The sequence below is a fragment of the Pelodiscus sinensis genome, chromosome 6 (assembly GCF_052426305.1).
Source record: "Pelodiscus sinensis isolate ZL-2025 chromosome 6, ASM5242630v1, whole genome shotgun sequence".
Classification (NCBI taxonomy): Eukaryota; Metazoa; Chordata; order Testudines; family Trionychidae; genus Pelodiscus; species Pelodiscus sinensis.
Window position 1 is genome coordinate 107666886 of NC_143057.1, and position 15553 is coordinate 107682438.

The 15553-nt window shown below is 41.0% G+C and overlaps 1 protein-coding gene across 3 annotated transcripts in view; it reads right to left on the bottom strand.

Moving 5' to 3' along the window:
- Positions 1-15553, bottom strand: part of SPEF2 (sperm flagellar and cilia associated 2) — a 208488-nt gene that overhangs the window by 156659 nt on the left and 36276 nt on the right. For all 3 annotated transcript variants that reach the window (XM_089779424.1, XM_014570185.4, XM_006116499.5), the window contains one exon: positions 10386-10554. In XM_089779424.1, the coding sequence (XP_089635550.1) occupies positions 10386-10554 (169 nt within the window). The remainder of the gene's footprint in view (positions 1-10385; positions 10555-15553) is intronic.

Here is a 15553-nt window from a genome sequence, read left to right on the forward strand (position 1 = left end):
AACTGCATTATTAATGTAAATTAAAATGTTGCCTGTTTTTTAAAATAGCAATATTTATTTTGAGCTACCAAATGTGGCCTATAACACATCTCATGTGCAATATTTAAAAATCTAAGACTGACATACAATTTTTACTTTTTAACATGAAATTGAAAGGTATGTCAGAAAAATAATCCCTCATTTTCTACACCACACTCCCTCAGTCAAATGTATAAAAGTAGACATGATCAACTTACTTGAGCTCTAAGAGCTCTAATATCTACAGGGCAGATGAAAAGCAGGTCTCTCATCCAAGGTACACAGGTGCATATGCTCCAATTGAGTTTATCTGCTAAAAATGGCAATATGGGCATTTCCGCAGAGGCTACACGCGGCACAGGGTCCGACCTAGCCGGCATTTAAAAATGGCGCCGGCCGGCTTTATGCAAATGAAGCCCGGGAAATTCAAATCCCAGGCTTCATTTGCAACTCCGTATGACTACATTACCCCCCCAGTTCGAACTAGGGGGATAGTGTAGACATACCCCCAGGGAGGAGAGTAGGTGTCTGGGAAGCAGCTAGGCACCTGGGGAAGGGAAGCTGGGCTCCCAGCAGGGAGCTGCACAGAACTGAAAGCCCTGGCTTTTGTCCTGCCTGCCCAGTACTTCTCTTCAGCCAGCAGAAGCATCCCTAGTGAGGACGCACACAGCCAACAAGAGGAGGATAATATGGACATCAGCCAATTTAGTAATTATAGCCACTGTGGCTGTAAGTCAACTTAACACAGGATTACTTAAGTCTGTGGTGCAGACCAGTGCTCCTTCTAATTTTTCCCATCACTGAGTGGAATGAATTTTGTTATGTGAAACAATGTGGAGATGACATGTGACATGGAGGTGATGTGTGACAAATCACCTTTGTATTGGTGGACATCACAAAATTCAGGTGGCAGGAATGGGGCCAAAGGGTTCTGAATGTGGAACAGGGCTCAGACCTAGGGCAGAGGATTGGGATGCAGAATTGTCAGGTCTCCAGATGTGGGTGAAAGGTCTGGAGTGGGGCTGGGGATGAGGGGTTTGCAGTGCAGGGGGTTGGCTCCAGGTCTGAGAAGTGCAAAAGCAACATGCAGAGCCCTGTGGTCCCCCTGCCTAGGAGAGCACCTGCTTCATTGGCTGCTTCCCTGCCAGTCATAGCTCCACACTGTGGCTGGTGAGGAAGAGCCCCTTAATAGCCTCATGCACAGGGCTTAATGGGAAACTGTGCAGCCACTCAGCTTAGTGGGAACTTAGGTGTAGACATTCTCACAGTCTTTCAGACAGCCAGGACCAAGTCATGTAAGGAAATATAGATCAAAGTTAGGATCCTGAATTGCACCTGGAATTTAACTACAATTCCATGAAGACTGACATTTTTCAGATAAAGAATTGCCTTGCTGAATCAGACCAATAGTCCATCTAGCCTAATATTCTGTCATCCAACAGTGGCCAATGCTAGGTGCTTCAGAGGGAATGAACAAAATGGGCAGGCAGCAATTCATCCCATTGTCCATTCCTAGCTTCTGGCAAAGAGAGGCTAAGTTCACTATCACTACACATCCTGGCTAACAGCCAAGGATAGATCTATCATCCACAAATTTATCTTGTTCTTTTTTGAACCCTACTGTAGTCTTGGCATTCACAACAACCTTTGGCAAAGAGTTCCATATGCTGGTTGGCATTGTGAGAAGGGAAGATTACTCACCTTGTGCAGTAACTGAGGGTCTTCAAGATGGTTGTCCCTCTGGGTGCTCTACCTTAGGTATTTTTGCCACTGAGCCTTGAGTCACAGAATTATGATAGCAGTGCCTTTGGTAGGCTGTGCACATGGGGCAGCCAATACATGCCATTTGGAGTGGCTACGCCACATGCACAACCAACTGTCCCTTCAGTTCCTTCTCTGCCCCAGTAATGAAACATTCTAAAGTAGAGGGGAGGAAGAATGGGTGGTGGAGTACCCAGAGGGACAACCACCTTGAAGAACTTAAGTTAATGCACAAGGTGAGTAACCTCCCCTTTTTCTTTGAGACGTGTCCCAGTGGGTGCTCCACCTTAGGTGATTATGAAGCAGTAGACTTGCTTGGTGAAGAGAGCTTCAGTAAGTTTATGTAGACAGTTGATAGTACAGTGCAACCACATTGTGTGCCAGAGGATGGATAGGTCTCTTTGGGCTTATGCTTAATGAAAGTATGTGTGGATGCCCAAGTGGCAGCTCTGCAGATGTCATTCATAGGCACATTTTCAAGGAAAACTGTGGATGTCACCATTGCCCTTATGGAGTGGGCCCATACCTCTGTTAGGGGCTCCTGATGGAAAATGCTGTATGCGGGGCAGATGCATCCAGAGATCCATTTGGAAAGTCTTTGTTTTGAAATGGGCATGCTTTGGGATCTTTCTGTGGAGGAAACAAAGAGCTTCGGAAACTTCTAGAAGCTTGTAAGCAAAAGGCAATTGTCCTGTGGACATCCAGAGTATGTAAGGTCGCATCCATTTTGTTAGTATGAAGCTTGGGAAAAAAGACAGGTAAGTATATAGGTTCATTTCAGTGGAAAGAGGTAGGTCCTTTTGGGAGAAAGGAGGAGGATGATCTCTTGTGGAAGATAGCATAAAGATGGTCCATCATGAGGGTCCCAAGCTCACCTACCCTGTGTGCTGAAGTAATGGCCACTAGAAAGGATAAGTGTAACAGTGAGCAAGTAGCCAGGGGTTTGAACAGTTTGCCCTTTATATTAGATTTAGGTCCCAAGTGGGAGTCGGGTCTTTTATCGGGGGTATGTATCCTGAAGTCCTTTCAGGAAGCACTTGACAGTAGGGTGTGCAAACACTCAGTAATCTTCAAGGGGGGGAAAGAAGAGGGGAGTGCTGCTATCATGGCCCAAAGGGAGAGTCCCATGTTCTTAAGGAGTAAAGATACTCAGGTATTTGCGGGAGACCAGCTGATGTGAGTAAGATTTGTTGGTTATCACATCATACAGTGGAACAGTGCCATTTGTGTAAATATGTTTTTCCTGTAAATGGCCTATGGCAATTAAAGATGATCTCTTATACTGGGGCAGAGCACACTGCTTCGAATGGAGTTAACCAGTGAGGAGTCATCCCCAGAGTTGTAAGGTCTTTACACTGGGGTGATGCAGTCCTCCATCTTTCTGAGTGAGGAGACAGGGAACAGGTTGAAAGCAGCAAGGGGATGCCAAAGTCATGTGAAAGAGACAAGGGAACCAGGTCTGTCTGGGCCAATTGGGTGCAATTAAAATGACCCTTGCTCTGTTCTGTTTTATTTTGAGAATTACTTGTTGCAGGAACGGGAAGGGTGGCAATGCATAAGAAGGGGTGCATCCCACTTTATTGTGAATGTGTCCCCCAAGGACTGGGGACCAAGTCTTAGCCTGGAACAATAATCGGGCAGGCATTTGGTATTTGAGCTATTCCCAATCAGGGCTATAGTGGGGTACCCTCAACATTTAAATACAGGATATTGGGGTTGAGTTCCCACTCATGGTTCAGGGCAAAATGTCTGCTGAGGTGCTCCATAACAATATTGTCTTTCCCCAGGAGATGGGCTGCACCATTCCCATAACTGAACTGCTTCTAGAAACAAGATCAGGCTCCACCTTGATGGTTTATGTAAAACACTGTTGTAAGGTTGTCTGTCAGTACCGGTACTGTTTTGGATCAATGGAAGAAAATGTTGGCATGCATTGCGGACTGATCTGAATCCTAAGAGGTTGATGTGTAATCTGGACTCCTCTTGAGACTATATCATGCTTGGACAGTGTATTGGTCGATATGGGCTTCTCGTCCTATTAGAGATGTGTCACAGGCAGGGTTTGCTGGATGAAGGGGCACACCTTTGCAGAAGTTGTCCTGGTTCATCCACCACGAGAGGGATTCCTTTATCTTGGAGGACACGGAGAGATGTTTGTTTATATAGTGGATATGTGGTCTGTATACTATGTGCTGCTAAGCCTGTAATGGTATCATGAGGAGATGTACCAGTGTAATCACGAAGGTGGCTGAAGCCATATGGTCTGGGAGTAGGAGCATTCTGTATTGGAAATGGCAGTCATGGATAGCAAATTGAAGTTAACTTCTAGAAACAGAATGTACAGAAATCTGTGGTGATGTTGTTCTACACTTGATAGGAGGAGGCTAGCTTGCTTCCAAATGGTGTGGGGAAGCTTAGATGTTGCCTTGGAGAGTTTGGGGCTGTCTGACCCTCCACCAAAAGGTTGGGTGCAATGTTGAGGACTGAAAGGCTGATGATCTCTTACAAGATGGAGGTAAAGTGGCTGAAATTTGCCATATAGTTTTTTCTGGATCCATGAATACAGAGCTCATGGGCATTGCTAATTTGGCACTGGGAGAGGCATGGAGAATATCCGTTAATGTATTTTGAGTCTCTGGTGGGTTTACCAGACAGATGTTCAAGGAGTCTGCCACTCTTTTATACAACTTAAAAGTGGGGTGGGAGCATGAGGGTGTTATCAGGTAAAGAAGAGGATATATGAGTCGATGGAGGAGATTCAGGTGTCTGTTCTTCCTCTACAATGTCAGGGTCATCCTCCTTCTTCAGCCATCGATTTATTAGCTGATTGGGCAGTAGTTGTTTGCAACCTGGATGTCAGAGACAGTTGTGGGAGTGCTTGAGGCTGTTGCAGTTGGATGGTATTGATGGAGGTACTCATTGAGGGAGTTGTCACTGAGGAGGCTGTTGAGTTGACATTGGTGAGGAATATCTTGAAGTGGGTAGGCTCAGGGATTTGTCTTCCTCATTGCTAGAGAGCTGAGGCACTGATTCCACTGGTGTATCTGACAGGCTGTAGCAGAATGTATTAGGCATACCGTCAGCACTGCAGAGTGGTATTCCTGGCACCAAGGTTACCAGAAAGTCTGCATTAGTTGTGAAAGCCTGTAGTATTGGGATGCTTGGTGCAGGCATCGGTACTAAGGGGAGTTGTGTCATTGAGTTCTGTGCCAACGGTGCTAAGTGCTTGTTCTATACCGACAGTGCAGTAGGTGGTAGCATAGAAGTGCTCGGTGTTGATACCATGCACAGTTTTGCCAGTGCCAAGGGGACCTTGACTGGTATCGGCATAGTTGTTGCCATGGAGTGTGGAGGAGTCACCAGGATGCACCCCATCCGCAGCCAGATGTGACTTTGAGCCGGCAAATAGAACAGGTTTATTGGCTCACAGGGACGCTGTGTAGTTCCGACTGCCTGTTACAGGAACCAGGAGCATTCAGTACAGCCAATCTTGGGCCAGCCACTGCCCAGCTCCCCAGGCCAGATAGGCTCCCTTCTCCCCCAGTGAGCCAAAAAACCGACTTACATTCACAACCACTGCTAACAGCCTCCCAGGCAGCCCCACTTCCTGCTTTGTCCTACTTCAGGGCAAAGGTGTTATTTGCTGTCACCTGGTCCTCCGGACATGAAAGACTGACATACTTTCACAGCGAGTCATGTCCAGCCTCCTCCTCTCATGCATACTGCTGCAGTGGCCAGGGAAACTGAGGCACACAAAGTCACTGCAGAGCAGCACTGGACAGTAAGAATTGTGTACTGCACAACAAAGCAAACAGTGAATGCAAAACCGCAGTGGACTACAAGAGTGGACAAAATCCCCACTACATCACAGTTGTCTTGGACTTAGGTTGGACTGATGCCTTAGAGCTGGTCTGTGCCCTGTCCTCCATACCATCTCAGTGCTGGATTTTCCCAGTGCCTCACAGTCCAGTGCCTTGGGTGTCGCTGGTGCTGGAGCCAATTTCTTTGAGAGAGCATTTTTTCTAGAGGAAATCACTTCCAGCAGATGAATGGGAGCATTTCTTGGAGGATTGTGCTACAGCAGAGTCCTTTGAACTCAATCCTGAGGGAGCTGCTCTCACTGACACCGCCATAAGAGAGGGTTGTTTTGGCAGTGTGGTATGTTCTGGGTCTGAAGCCAGATGAAGAGATTTCTAGTAGTGAGCTTTTTGCAGAGAGAGCACTAATGGTACATCTACACACTGTGCTATTTCGAGATAACATCCGTTATCCTGACATAGCATTCTGAGCATCTCAACAGCATGCCCGTTATTTTGAAATACATTCGAAATGATAGGTTTGTTATTCTGGCTTCCTTTAAACATTGCACAAGGATTAAGGAAGACACTGGAATAGTCATTTAATTCAAAATTTCAAAATTAGCTATTTCGAAAAAAGCTACTTAATCGGCATAGCTCAAATTGTGTAACTTATTTCAAAGTATGCCCTACTGTGTAGACGTACCTCCACTGAGGACACACTGAGATTGTCCGTCAGAAATAGATATAGACAACCTATAGGTCGTACACCTTTTAAAACTTGAAGAACCAGACATGTGCATTGAACAGATCACCGCTAAAGTGGGAACAATGAAAAACCAACTTTTTTTTTTAAACAACAACAACAACAACAACAAAACCTACAACCTTACTACAACTAGCTACGCTATGAACTAGGAAAAAGTAACTACCAAATTTCTATAACTGACTAAGAATCTAACTAATTTTTTAGAGCAACTGCTAGGTTCTCACTGAAGCCAATGGCAGCAGAGAAGCGCATGGCTGCACGTGTGATATAGCCACTTCAAATGTGCATGTCAGCTGCCCCAGGTGCGCAACCTACTAAGAGCACTGCTATCATAATTCTCCAACTAGAGGCACAGTAGTGCTCAAACACCTAAGGTGGAGCGCCCACAGAACACTCCTCAAAGAAAAAGATATTTCCTTTTGCTTGTTTTAAACCTCTGTCTATTATATTCATTTAATAATCCCTAATACTTGTATTATGAGAAGGGGTAAATAAAACTTCCTTATTTAGTTTCTGCACCGCAAACATGATTTTATAGACCTCTCCCATATCCCCTCCCCTTAGTTCTCTCTTTTTTTAGATGAAAATATTAGTTTTATTAATCTTTTCTTACATGGAAGCTATTCACATACTCCTAATCTTTTTGGGCCCTTTTTCGAGTGTCGTTTTTCCAATTCCAATATATCTTTTTTGAGATAGGTATACAGTATTCAAGATTTGCGTATACCACGGGTTTATACAGAGGCAATGTAATATTTTCTGTTTTATTATCTATACTTTTCTTAATGAGTCCCAACATTCAATTAGTCTTTTTGACTGCAGCAGCATATAGGGTGAGATGTTTTCAGAGAACTATCTATAATGACTCCACAATCTGTTATGACTATCTCGAGTCATAACAGCTAATTTAGACCCCATTATTTTATACGCATAGTTGGTATTACGTTTTCCAATATGCATTATTGTGCATTTATCCACATTGTATTAGCAGAACTAACGCAATGTGTTCCTTCTGACTGGTTCTGTTTAACAAGTGAGCAGCTGCAATCTACAACTGCTGCATCTTACACAAATTCTCCAAGGGCAGTCCATTGTAAAATGCATTCCAGTAATTACGTCAAGTATTATAGCACTTTACTTTACTTAACTGTTTTATCAGCTATACTTCTTATATTGGAATCACAACATGTTGTAAGGAAATACATACCTGCCTATGTTCTTGTCTTCACTTTTACTCTGTTAACCTCACTGTCTCAATCTCTGACATCAAAAGTTGCTGCCATAGCACAAGAGTTAGGATTGTAATTCACATATACTGTTAATATACTTATTTGTGTGTCAGCATGTTTGATGCAGTCATTGCAGCTCTAGAAAAATGTTTATTAATCTAAAGATATGGCAAAAGCCTTGCTGATGAATTGCTGACTGAAAACTTCCTTATGTTCTCTAACTATATAATATTGTTCATATTGTTTTGTCTATCCATTGTTTCTCCCAATATTTTCTATTCAATTTCTCCATGAATATCATTTTAGCAGATCAGTGTTTTTCTTACTTTTAATAAGCACAATCAGTATGTTCAGCACTGTACAATACATAGAACTACAGTTCCTATATCAAAGAGCTTAATATTTGGAGGTCCTTAATTCAAGCAAACTGATAATAATTTAAATTGGAATTTGCTTAAAACCTCATTAAAAATTAGTCAAGTCTTGAATATTTGCCCCAAATTTAGACAAACAGAATGATTTAGATGCCTTAGAAACTGGAAGATCAGTTGATAGTGAAAATTCATGAAAATTCATGACTGTAAAGATTCTTCAAATAGAAGTATGTAACATCACTACATATAATAGCACTAACTGAAATGGGTTAACACTGATAGGCTCAGAGAGCAGTATTTGAATATGGAATTTTAAGGAGGGGTTTGAATGAAAAGAGAATTGATGTTTGGTGCAAGCACAGGGGGTAATGAAGATGAAAGCATAAAGATGACGGGAAAGATAAAAAAGGTGGTGAGATATACCTCTTTCATTTCCTTCCCTCAGTATCCACTTCTGCTTTGATGCTACATGTCTGAAGTTGGCCCACACTGAAAATTAAGGGCCATATTTGAAAATTTTGAGTTAATGACTTGCCATGACCAGAGAGTCAGTATTTAGATCATCAGACAGTTACAATTAGAATTCCAGTGAATCAGGCTTTCAATCTTGTGTTGTCCTGCATAGATCATGCTCTTCTTTATCAACATTGGTTTTATTTCTGTTTGCTCTCTGTTCAATTGAGTGTAACTAATTTGACTTGATAAAGGAGTCTAGTGAATAGTAACTATACTCTTTTTGGAACCAATGAGTTATTGTATATTACATCACTGGGAAATAATGCAAACAGCTAAAATTGCTATCCTAAGTATTCATTTTTCTTGCATAAGCTCAATATGTATTTACAGCAAAGATCTAGGACTGTCTATCCTAACTCAGTACATGACTGCTGTGTTGATTGATCTGATAAGCATTAATTTAAAAAAATCTAAAGTAATTTCATAACTCTTATTATTCAAAACTTATATCACGTTCCATAAATTTGCAGGACACTTTAAACAGATATTAATGCTTTGGTCAGTAATTTGTCATTCACTTATTATCAGTTAATTGCAAGTTAATTGGAAACCGAATTGAGAACACCAAAAGTTTGGTGGAAAGGAAGGGAATAAAAGAGTACAAGTAGAAACCTAGAGGTGAAAGGGCCTGATTTTCCTTTATGCTAAGGTCCCTTTAATCCATTTGCAATATAAGGAGGCCTTAAAGGTGCATAAGTTACATTTACATCAGTTTTAATGTTTCTGCATTCTCCCAGAGCGATTTACAGAGGCTTTAGCATAAATGAGGCTCTGACCCAAAGACGTGATGTACCACTAATAAACCTCAACCATCTAGCTTTCTCCCTCCACAGAGTACATTTCTTTTTATTCTTCTAAGGAAGATTTCCAAATTTATCATAAGTGTTGTTGCTGTATAAACAGGTATCTTGTAAATAATTTTTATTTGGCAAAGAACATACTCAAAGATTAAAAACAAAATAAACTGAGCTGTCAGACATACACCACACCAACCCTTAAAAAAAGTTGACTACTTACTGCAAAAGAATATGTACCAATTGGTTCAGGATGTGGGTAAAAAAGCACATATATCGTGTGGTAATCATTTCCCCAACAACAAAGAGCTACAAGTTATTTACAATGATTATGCTATAATACACTAAACAGACTTTCAGAAAAGATTCAAAGCACAAAGGCTTCTTTTTCAAACAAGAGGATTAAAAAAAATACTGAATTGGGAGAAAATATCTATGTAGTGTACTTTGACCAAAGCAGTTCAACATTCTATGTTCTAAAACTGCAGAAAACAGATTATAGGATATGAAAAATTATCACAGATTACTAGAGCATGGTCATAACAATATCAGCCATCTCTCAAAACCTCTTTTTTAAAATGCTGTTTTATTAAAATAAATGGATCACCAAATATAAAATTCCAAATAAAAGATTTAATTCACAAACTGTTGCAAATAGTATATAGAGCAATACTAGATTTTGTAAAAGGCACTGTTTTTATTTTGTTTTAGGTTGGGTTTTTTTGTTGTTGTTGACTACTTTGTGTTACATTTTCTAAATGGTGACATTAAGTACACATTAACTTCCATTTAAAAATAATTACACTGAGATTTCATATATTGAGGTTATATACTCCTGATAGTCACATCAATGGTTCAGATACAGTTATATGTTACTGCACTCCAGGCCAAACAAAAAATAAGATTTTCAAGATTGCATAGGCTTTCAAATGCTAGCTAGAGAAAATATTATTAACTCCCAAACCAATATGACATTAACATGAAAACATACATTCCTACATGAAAAAATTCTAATATCATATACTGTCAAAAACCCCAAAATGTATAATAACATCACAACAACTTATCAGCAATCGTAAGTAAACAATATGCATTTTCTTCTATTATGCCGTGTCATTTAGTGGTACCTTATATTCATCATAATCTTTCTCATCTAGCAAATTCATTTTATCCAGCTCTACAAGTTGTTCTGGGGTTGGGTCAGTTTGCAAAGGGTCAAGTGATGCTTGTTCATATATTGGTTTTCCATTAAAAAAAAGCTCTTTCCAATCACGCATCAGTTTAATTGGAATTAGGCTGTAGGAGTAAAAACAAACCAAATTAGTTGTCAAACCAAACTAACAAGTTTGGTATTTTGAGAATTATGGACCCAATTCTGCACTATATAAGCTGCAGTAGAAAACAGGTTCTACACTAGAACATCTGTAGGATTTGGGATGACGGCAGAACCTTCCCTAAAGACAGCACAATTGTACCTTCACCTGCTCTGCAGCTGCTGTCTGAGACACAGTGGCTGATCTCTCCACATATGTGCCAGTGTGCACATATGGGGAGAGACAAAAGCCACTGAGAATGACAAGAGAGTAGCAAGATCTGCCCAGAAATGCTTAATCTATGTGTAATACTAGTTTCTGATTGTATAAGAAAGGTATTTATAGAAAACAAGTTAAAGTAGATATACATTCAGAAAAAGTTTTGTTATTATTATTATTAAAGATAAAACAAAGGACCTAAATGCACATCCTATGCAGTAATTCCATGATTACTCAAACTAACAAGCCAAGCAACACCAATAATATGAACAGCCTATATTCAACAGGTTTGTGCTCAAATTCAAACTGAGTTATATTCTTGTCAAAATATATATGATTACCTTTTACTTGCCTTGCACTTTGTATTTTTTTAAAAACAGCACTGATTTAATTATATGACCATAAAAGGGAACAACTATAAAATTGCTAGCAGATAGCATTATCATTTTAGAACTTCATCTATTTGGGTTTTCTTCTTTTTAAGTATGGATCTAAGATAACTGAGTGATATGCTATAAATATGCTTTGCACATTATATCTTTGAACACTAAACTATACTGTTTGCATTTTGCGCAAGGAAATGCATGGAGATACTGACAAAATTTACTTACTGTGGCAATTAGGAAGCTGATACCAATTGGTTTTGTAGATGTATTTCAAATACCTATATTGTGTATTCACCACTCGGTTCATGTATGTTTTACACTAATTTATATTGGAGTGATGTCTGCACATTGACAAGAAAATCACCCACAAAATGTGAGATTAAATATTGCAGTGCTATAATACAATTCATATTAAACATCTACTGGGTCATAATTTATTTATGCACATTTTTTCTTTAATAATTTTTTGCTTGAATCTTTTAACATAACAGTTTACTCTAAAATAGAGTTTTAGATTTATATTTATAAGCTTCACCACCACTCTCGACCATTTATGCTGTGTGAAAAGATACTGGAACTGAAGAAGGGAGCTTGTAAAGCCACAAATCTGACCATGGGAGGATCCACCTGGCACACAATACTCTGAGAGCTGTATTTTTCCTCTGCATCCAATGAGCTGCTACAGTTCAATCAGTATGCCCTGCAAATTCTAAGTATGCAAGCACAGTTAGAAAAACTACTCTATCCCAGGAGATTGTCTCACTTACAATATTCTTACAACCCACTGAGATGAAAGACAGCCCAATCTCTGGTTTATGTTGTCCATCACTGCTGTGGAAATTCAAGCAGCCTAGGAAGGCTGTTGTAATGTAAAAAAGCCCCCAGGTCTAAATTATACTGGGGGCTACCTAGCCACTGGAGCAGCCTGGAATTGGAAGGGCACAAACATTTAAGCCACTTTAGCTTCCCCCGACTGCTCCCCTGAGAGTTCTTAGAGGACTGATTTGCTTCTCCATGATGAGAGAAAAGTATGAAATTAATAAGAAAGCCATCTTATAAAATGTATGCATTATTCTTATTTTTACATTGTAAGACTATTAATTCCAATTACACTATAATGAAATGCAATGGCCTAAGTCTGGTTTCACTAATTATTCAATACTCATAGGTTCTAGAGTGCTGATATGCACAATAACTATGGTTATTTCTTAGTAATCATATGGTATGTTAACCTATGTATGCTGACTGCATAAAAGTTATTGCATGGGGCTCTGCATAATAATTATAGTTTTTTTCAAATGTCTCTCAAGAGAACCTGAACTGACTTGTAAGGATAAAAAGGGGATGAGACAGGGAAATGAAAAAAAGTGAGGTGAAAGATGGGGAGAACACTTTCACACTTACCCAATGAAGGAAGGATAAAAAATATTTTAAAGCACATTACTGTTTAGTTTGACACTTCATGTTGTTTGTGGGCTTTCCCCCTACTTCCCATTAAAAGCGGAATATTTAACTTAAAATTTCCATATAATAAGATTGACAGCTACCTGAAGTTATATCTTGTTAACTCATTATTAGCCATATCCTGGGCATACTAGCTAGCAGTGATCTCTTAAAAGAAAAGCGTTGAGGATCCTTGTAAGATACACAATGACTGAAACACTGCTTCCCAAAAATCAGTATCTGGTCTTGCAACCATGTAATGAAAATGGTGGCTTGTGAAGGTAGCCTTATTCAGCAGCCTTAATGATTTCAAAGGAATGTTTAAACAATGTTGCTATCCCCTTAATTAAATGAGCTCTGTTCAACCAGCTCATAACATGACTTAATGTCTAATCTTATCCACTTACACAGTCTTTGAGACAAGACGGGCCTACCCTTATATTTTTCTCTGAAAGCCACAAAAAGGTTCCATTTCTGAATTACTTACTCACATCCTAGTACCTAATAGCTCATTTGCAAGAGTGAGGTTATTAAATATTCTGTCTTGAACACTTCACATTTGCATAATTATATACACCTTGAATTTTAGATGCATGAAGTATTATTTCAGACTGTAACAGAACGTGTTGTCCCTTTCAAAGCAGGCATAGGTCTATTTAAAGCCTTTTAAGATCAGCATTTTCTGGGATATAATCTTTAGACATATTGTGTGACTACAGGTTACTGCAAAGCCTACCGGGGAATGAAACAGTACTACAGTAAAACTCCATTAGTCCGGCATCCAATGCTCCGAGACTCCTGATGGTCCGGCACCATCAGGAACCTGGAAGTGCTGGGGCAGCCGGACAGGCTTCCCCCATTCAGCTGCTGCTGAAACTGACCAGCAGCTGAATCGGGGAAGCCGGGAGCAGAGCAACTGGGGTGCTGCCGGGTTGGTCTGGTAGCGCTGCACCTCGGGGCTGCGGGACCAACCCAGCAGCACCCCAGCTGCTCTTGGGGACGCCTGAGGAAGAGCAGCTGGAGTGCTGCCGGGTTGGTCCCGCAGCGCCAAAGGACGGCGCTGCGGGACCAACCCGGCAGGACCCCAGCTGCTCTGCCCCAGGGGTCCCCAAGTCAGCCGCTGCTGAAACAGATCAGCAGCTGATTCCAGGAAGCCCCGGGCAGAGCAGCTCTGCCTCGGACTTCCTGGAATCAGCCGCTGATCTGTTTCAGCAGCGGCTGAATCGGGGACCCCTGGGGCAGAGCAGCTGGGGTCCTGCCGGGTTGGTCCCGCAGCCCCGAGAGACAGCGCTCCGGGACCAACCGGGCAGTACCCCAGCTGCTCTGTCCCAGGCGTCCCCAAGAGCAGCTGGAGTGCTGCTGGGTTGGTGCCCTAGCGCCGCCCCTTGGCGCTGCGGGACCAACCCTGCAGCACCCCAGCTGCTTTATTGCAGGCATCCCCGATTCAGCTGCTGCTGAAACTGACCAGCAGCAGCTGAATCAGGGACTCCTGGGGCAGAGCCTGACTATCGTAAGGGGGGGCTATGAGGGATCTGGGGTGGCATCCCCTACCAACGCACTCCAGACCTCTCATAGCCCCCCATTCTGATAGTCCGGCATATCTGATAATCCGGCACCCCCTGGGTCCTAAAGGTGCCGGATTATCGGAAGTTTACTGTACATATAATCGCTTGTTTTTTCAATAGTGACAGAAGGCTGGAGGGTGTAGCAGTTTGACACAGGGATCCTCAAAGGTGGACCAAACTGAGTTGTAACCAAGACTGTCAGTGGTGTTCCCAGAAGTCATGGAGCTGATGAAGGAGGAGAGGGGCTGAGGCCAGAAGTCAGTAAGAGGGGCTAAGAGGAATCCTAAAGGCAGGCAGGAGAAAGAACTGGAGAAGTATAACAGAGAAGGCAGGAGACTCAGTAAAAGAACTAGTTCTTGTTTAGAGGTCCTCCTCCCGCCCCGGTCCAAACCCTCCAGAGAGGATAACAGGAAGTTCTCATTCACTTTCCTAGTTCAGGTGGGGAAGACTACAATATACCCAGAAAAAAAGGAAGGATGGAGGATTACTGAGCCCTTACTGAGTATTTCTGAAAGACTTGTTTAGACTGTGGCAGAGGAAGTCAATAAGTGAAGCTAGTATGGAAAGTTGAAGAATTGTGGACCAGAGAGGGGCAAAGAACTAATATGAAATCATAGGTATTAAAGGAAAGGATTTAGCTAAGGATGGGTGGAAGTTGCAGAAGTATTTTGTTTTTAACTTTTATTTATCTTAAAAGGAAGAAATATTTGACTTGGCCGGAAGGCCAAATTGCCAAATCGCTGAAGCACTCAGCTACCTGAAAGCAAGGGGAAACTGAAACGCCATTCTGATGGAAAACTATAGCAATGCAGTATCTGATGCCAGACCAGGTAGGAAAACCTCTTACAGTCCTAAAGCATTGAAGAGTGATTTTTTTTGGACTTTTAATATAGTTGCTGTTCTACCGTATAGGTAGCTCCGTTGTTGATGTGAGGAAAGTAAATTATAAAATACACCTTAAACCCAGTGCCTTTAAACCTTCAGGAACTCAAATTGCTTTGCAAATGTACTATCTATTAGGGCTGTCAAATGATTAAAATAATAATTGTGATTAATCATAATTTAAATCACAATTTTAAACACTAAAAGAATAACATTTATTTTAATATTTTGGATGTTTTCTACATTTTCAAATATATTCATTCAATTAAAGCACAGACTACAAAGTGTACAGTGCTCACTATATGTTATTTTTTATTACAATTACTAAACTGTTAAAAGAAATGGCATTTTTCAGTTCACCTCATAAAAGAAGTTTAGTGCAATCTCTTCCAGTGCAACTTAAAATTTAGACTTTTTTTGCATAATTTCACTAAACAACAAAGGAACATGAAACTTTAGAAGCTACAAGTCCACTCAATCCTACTTC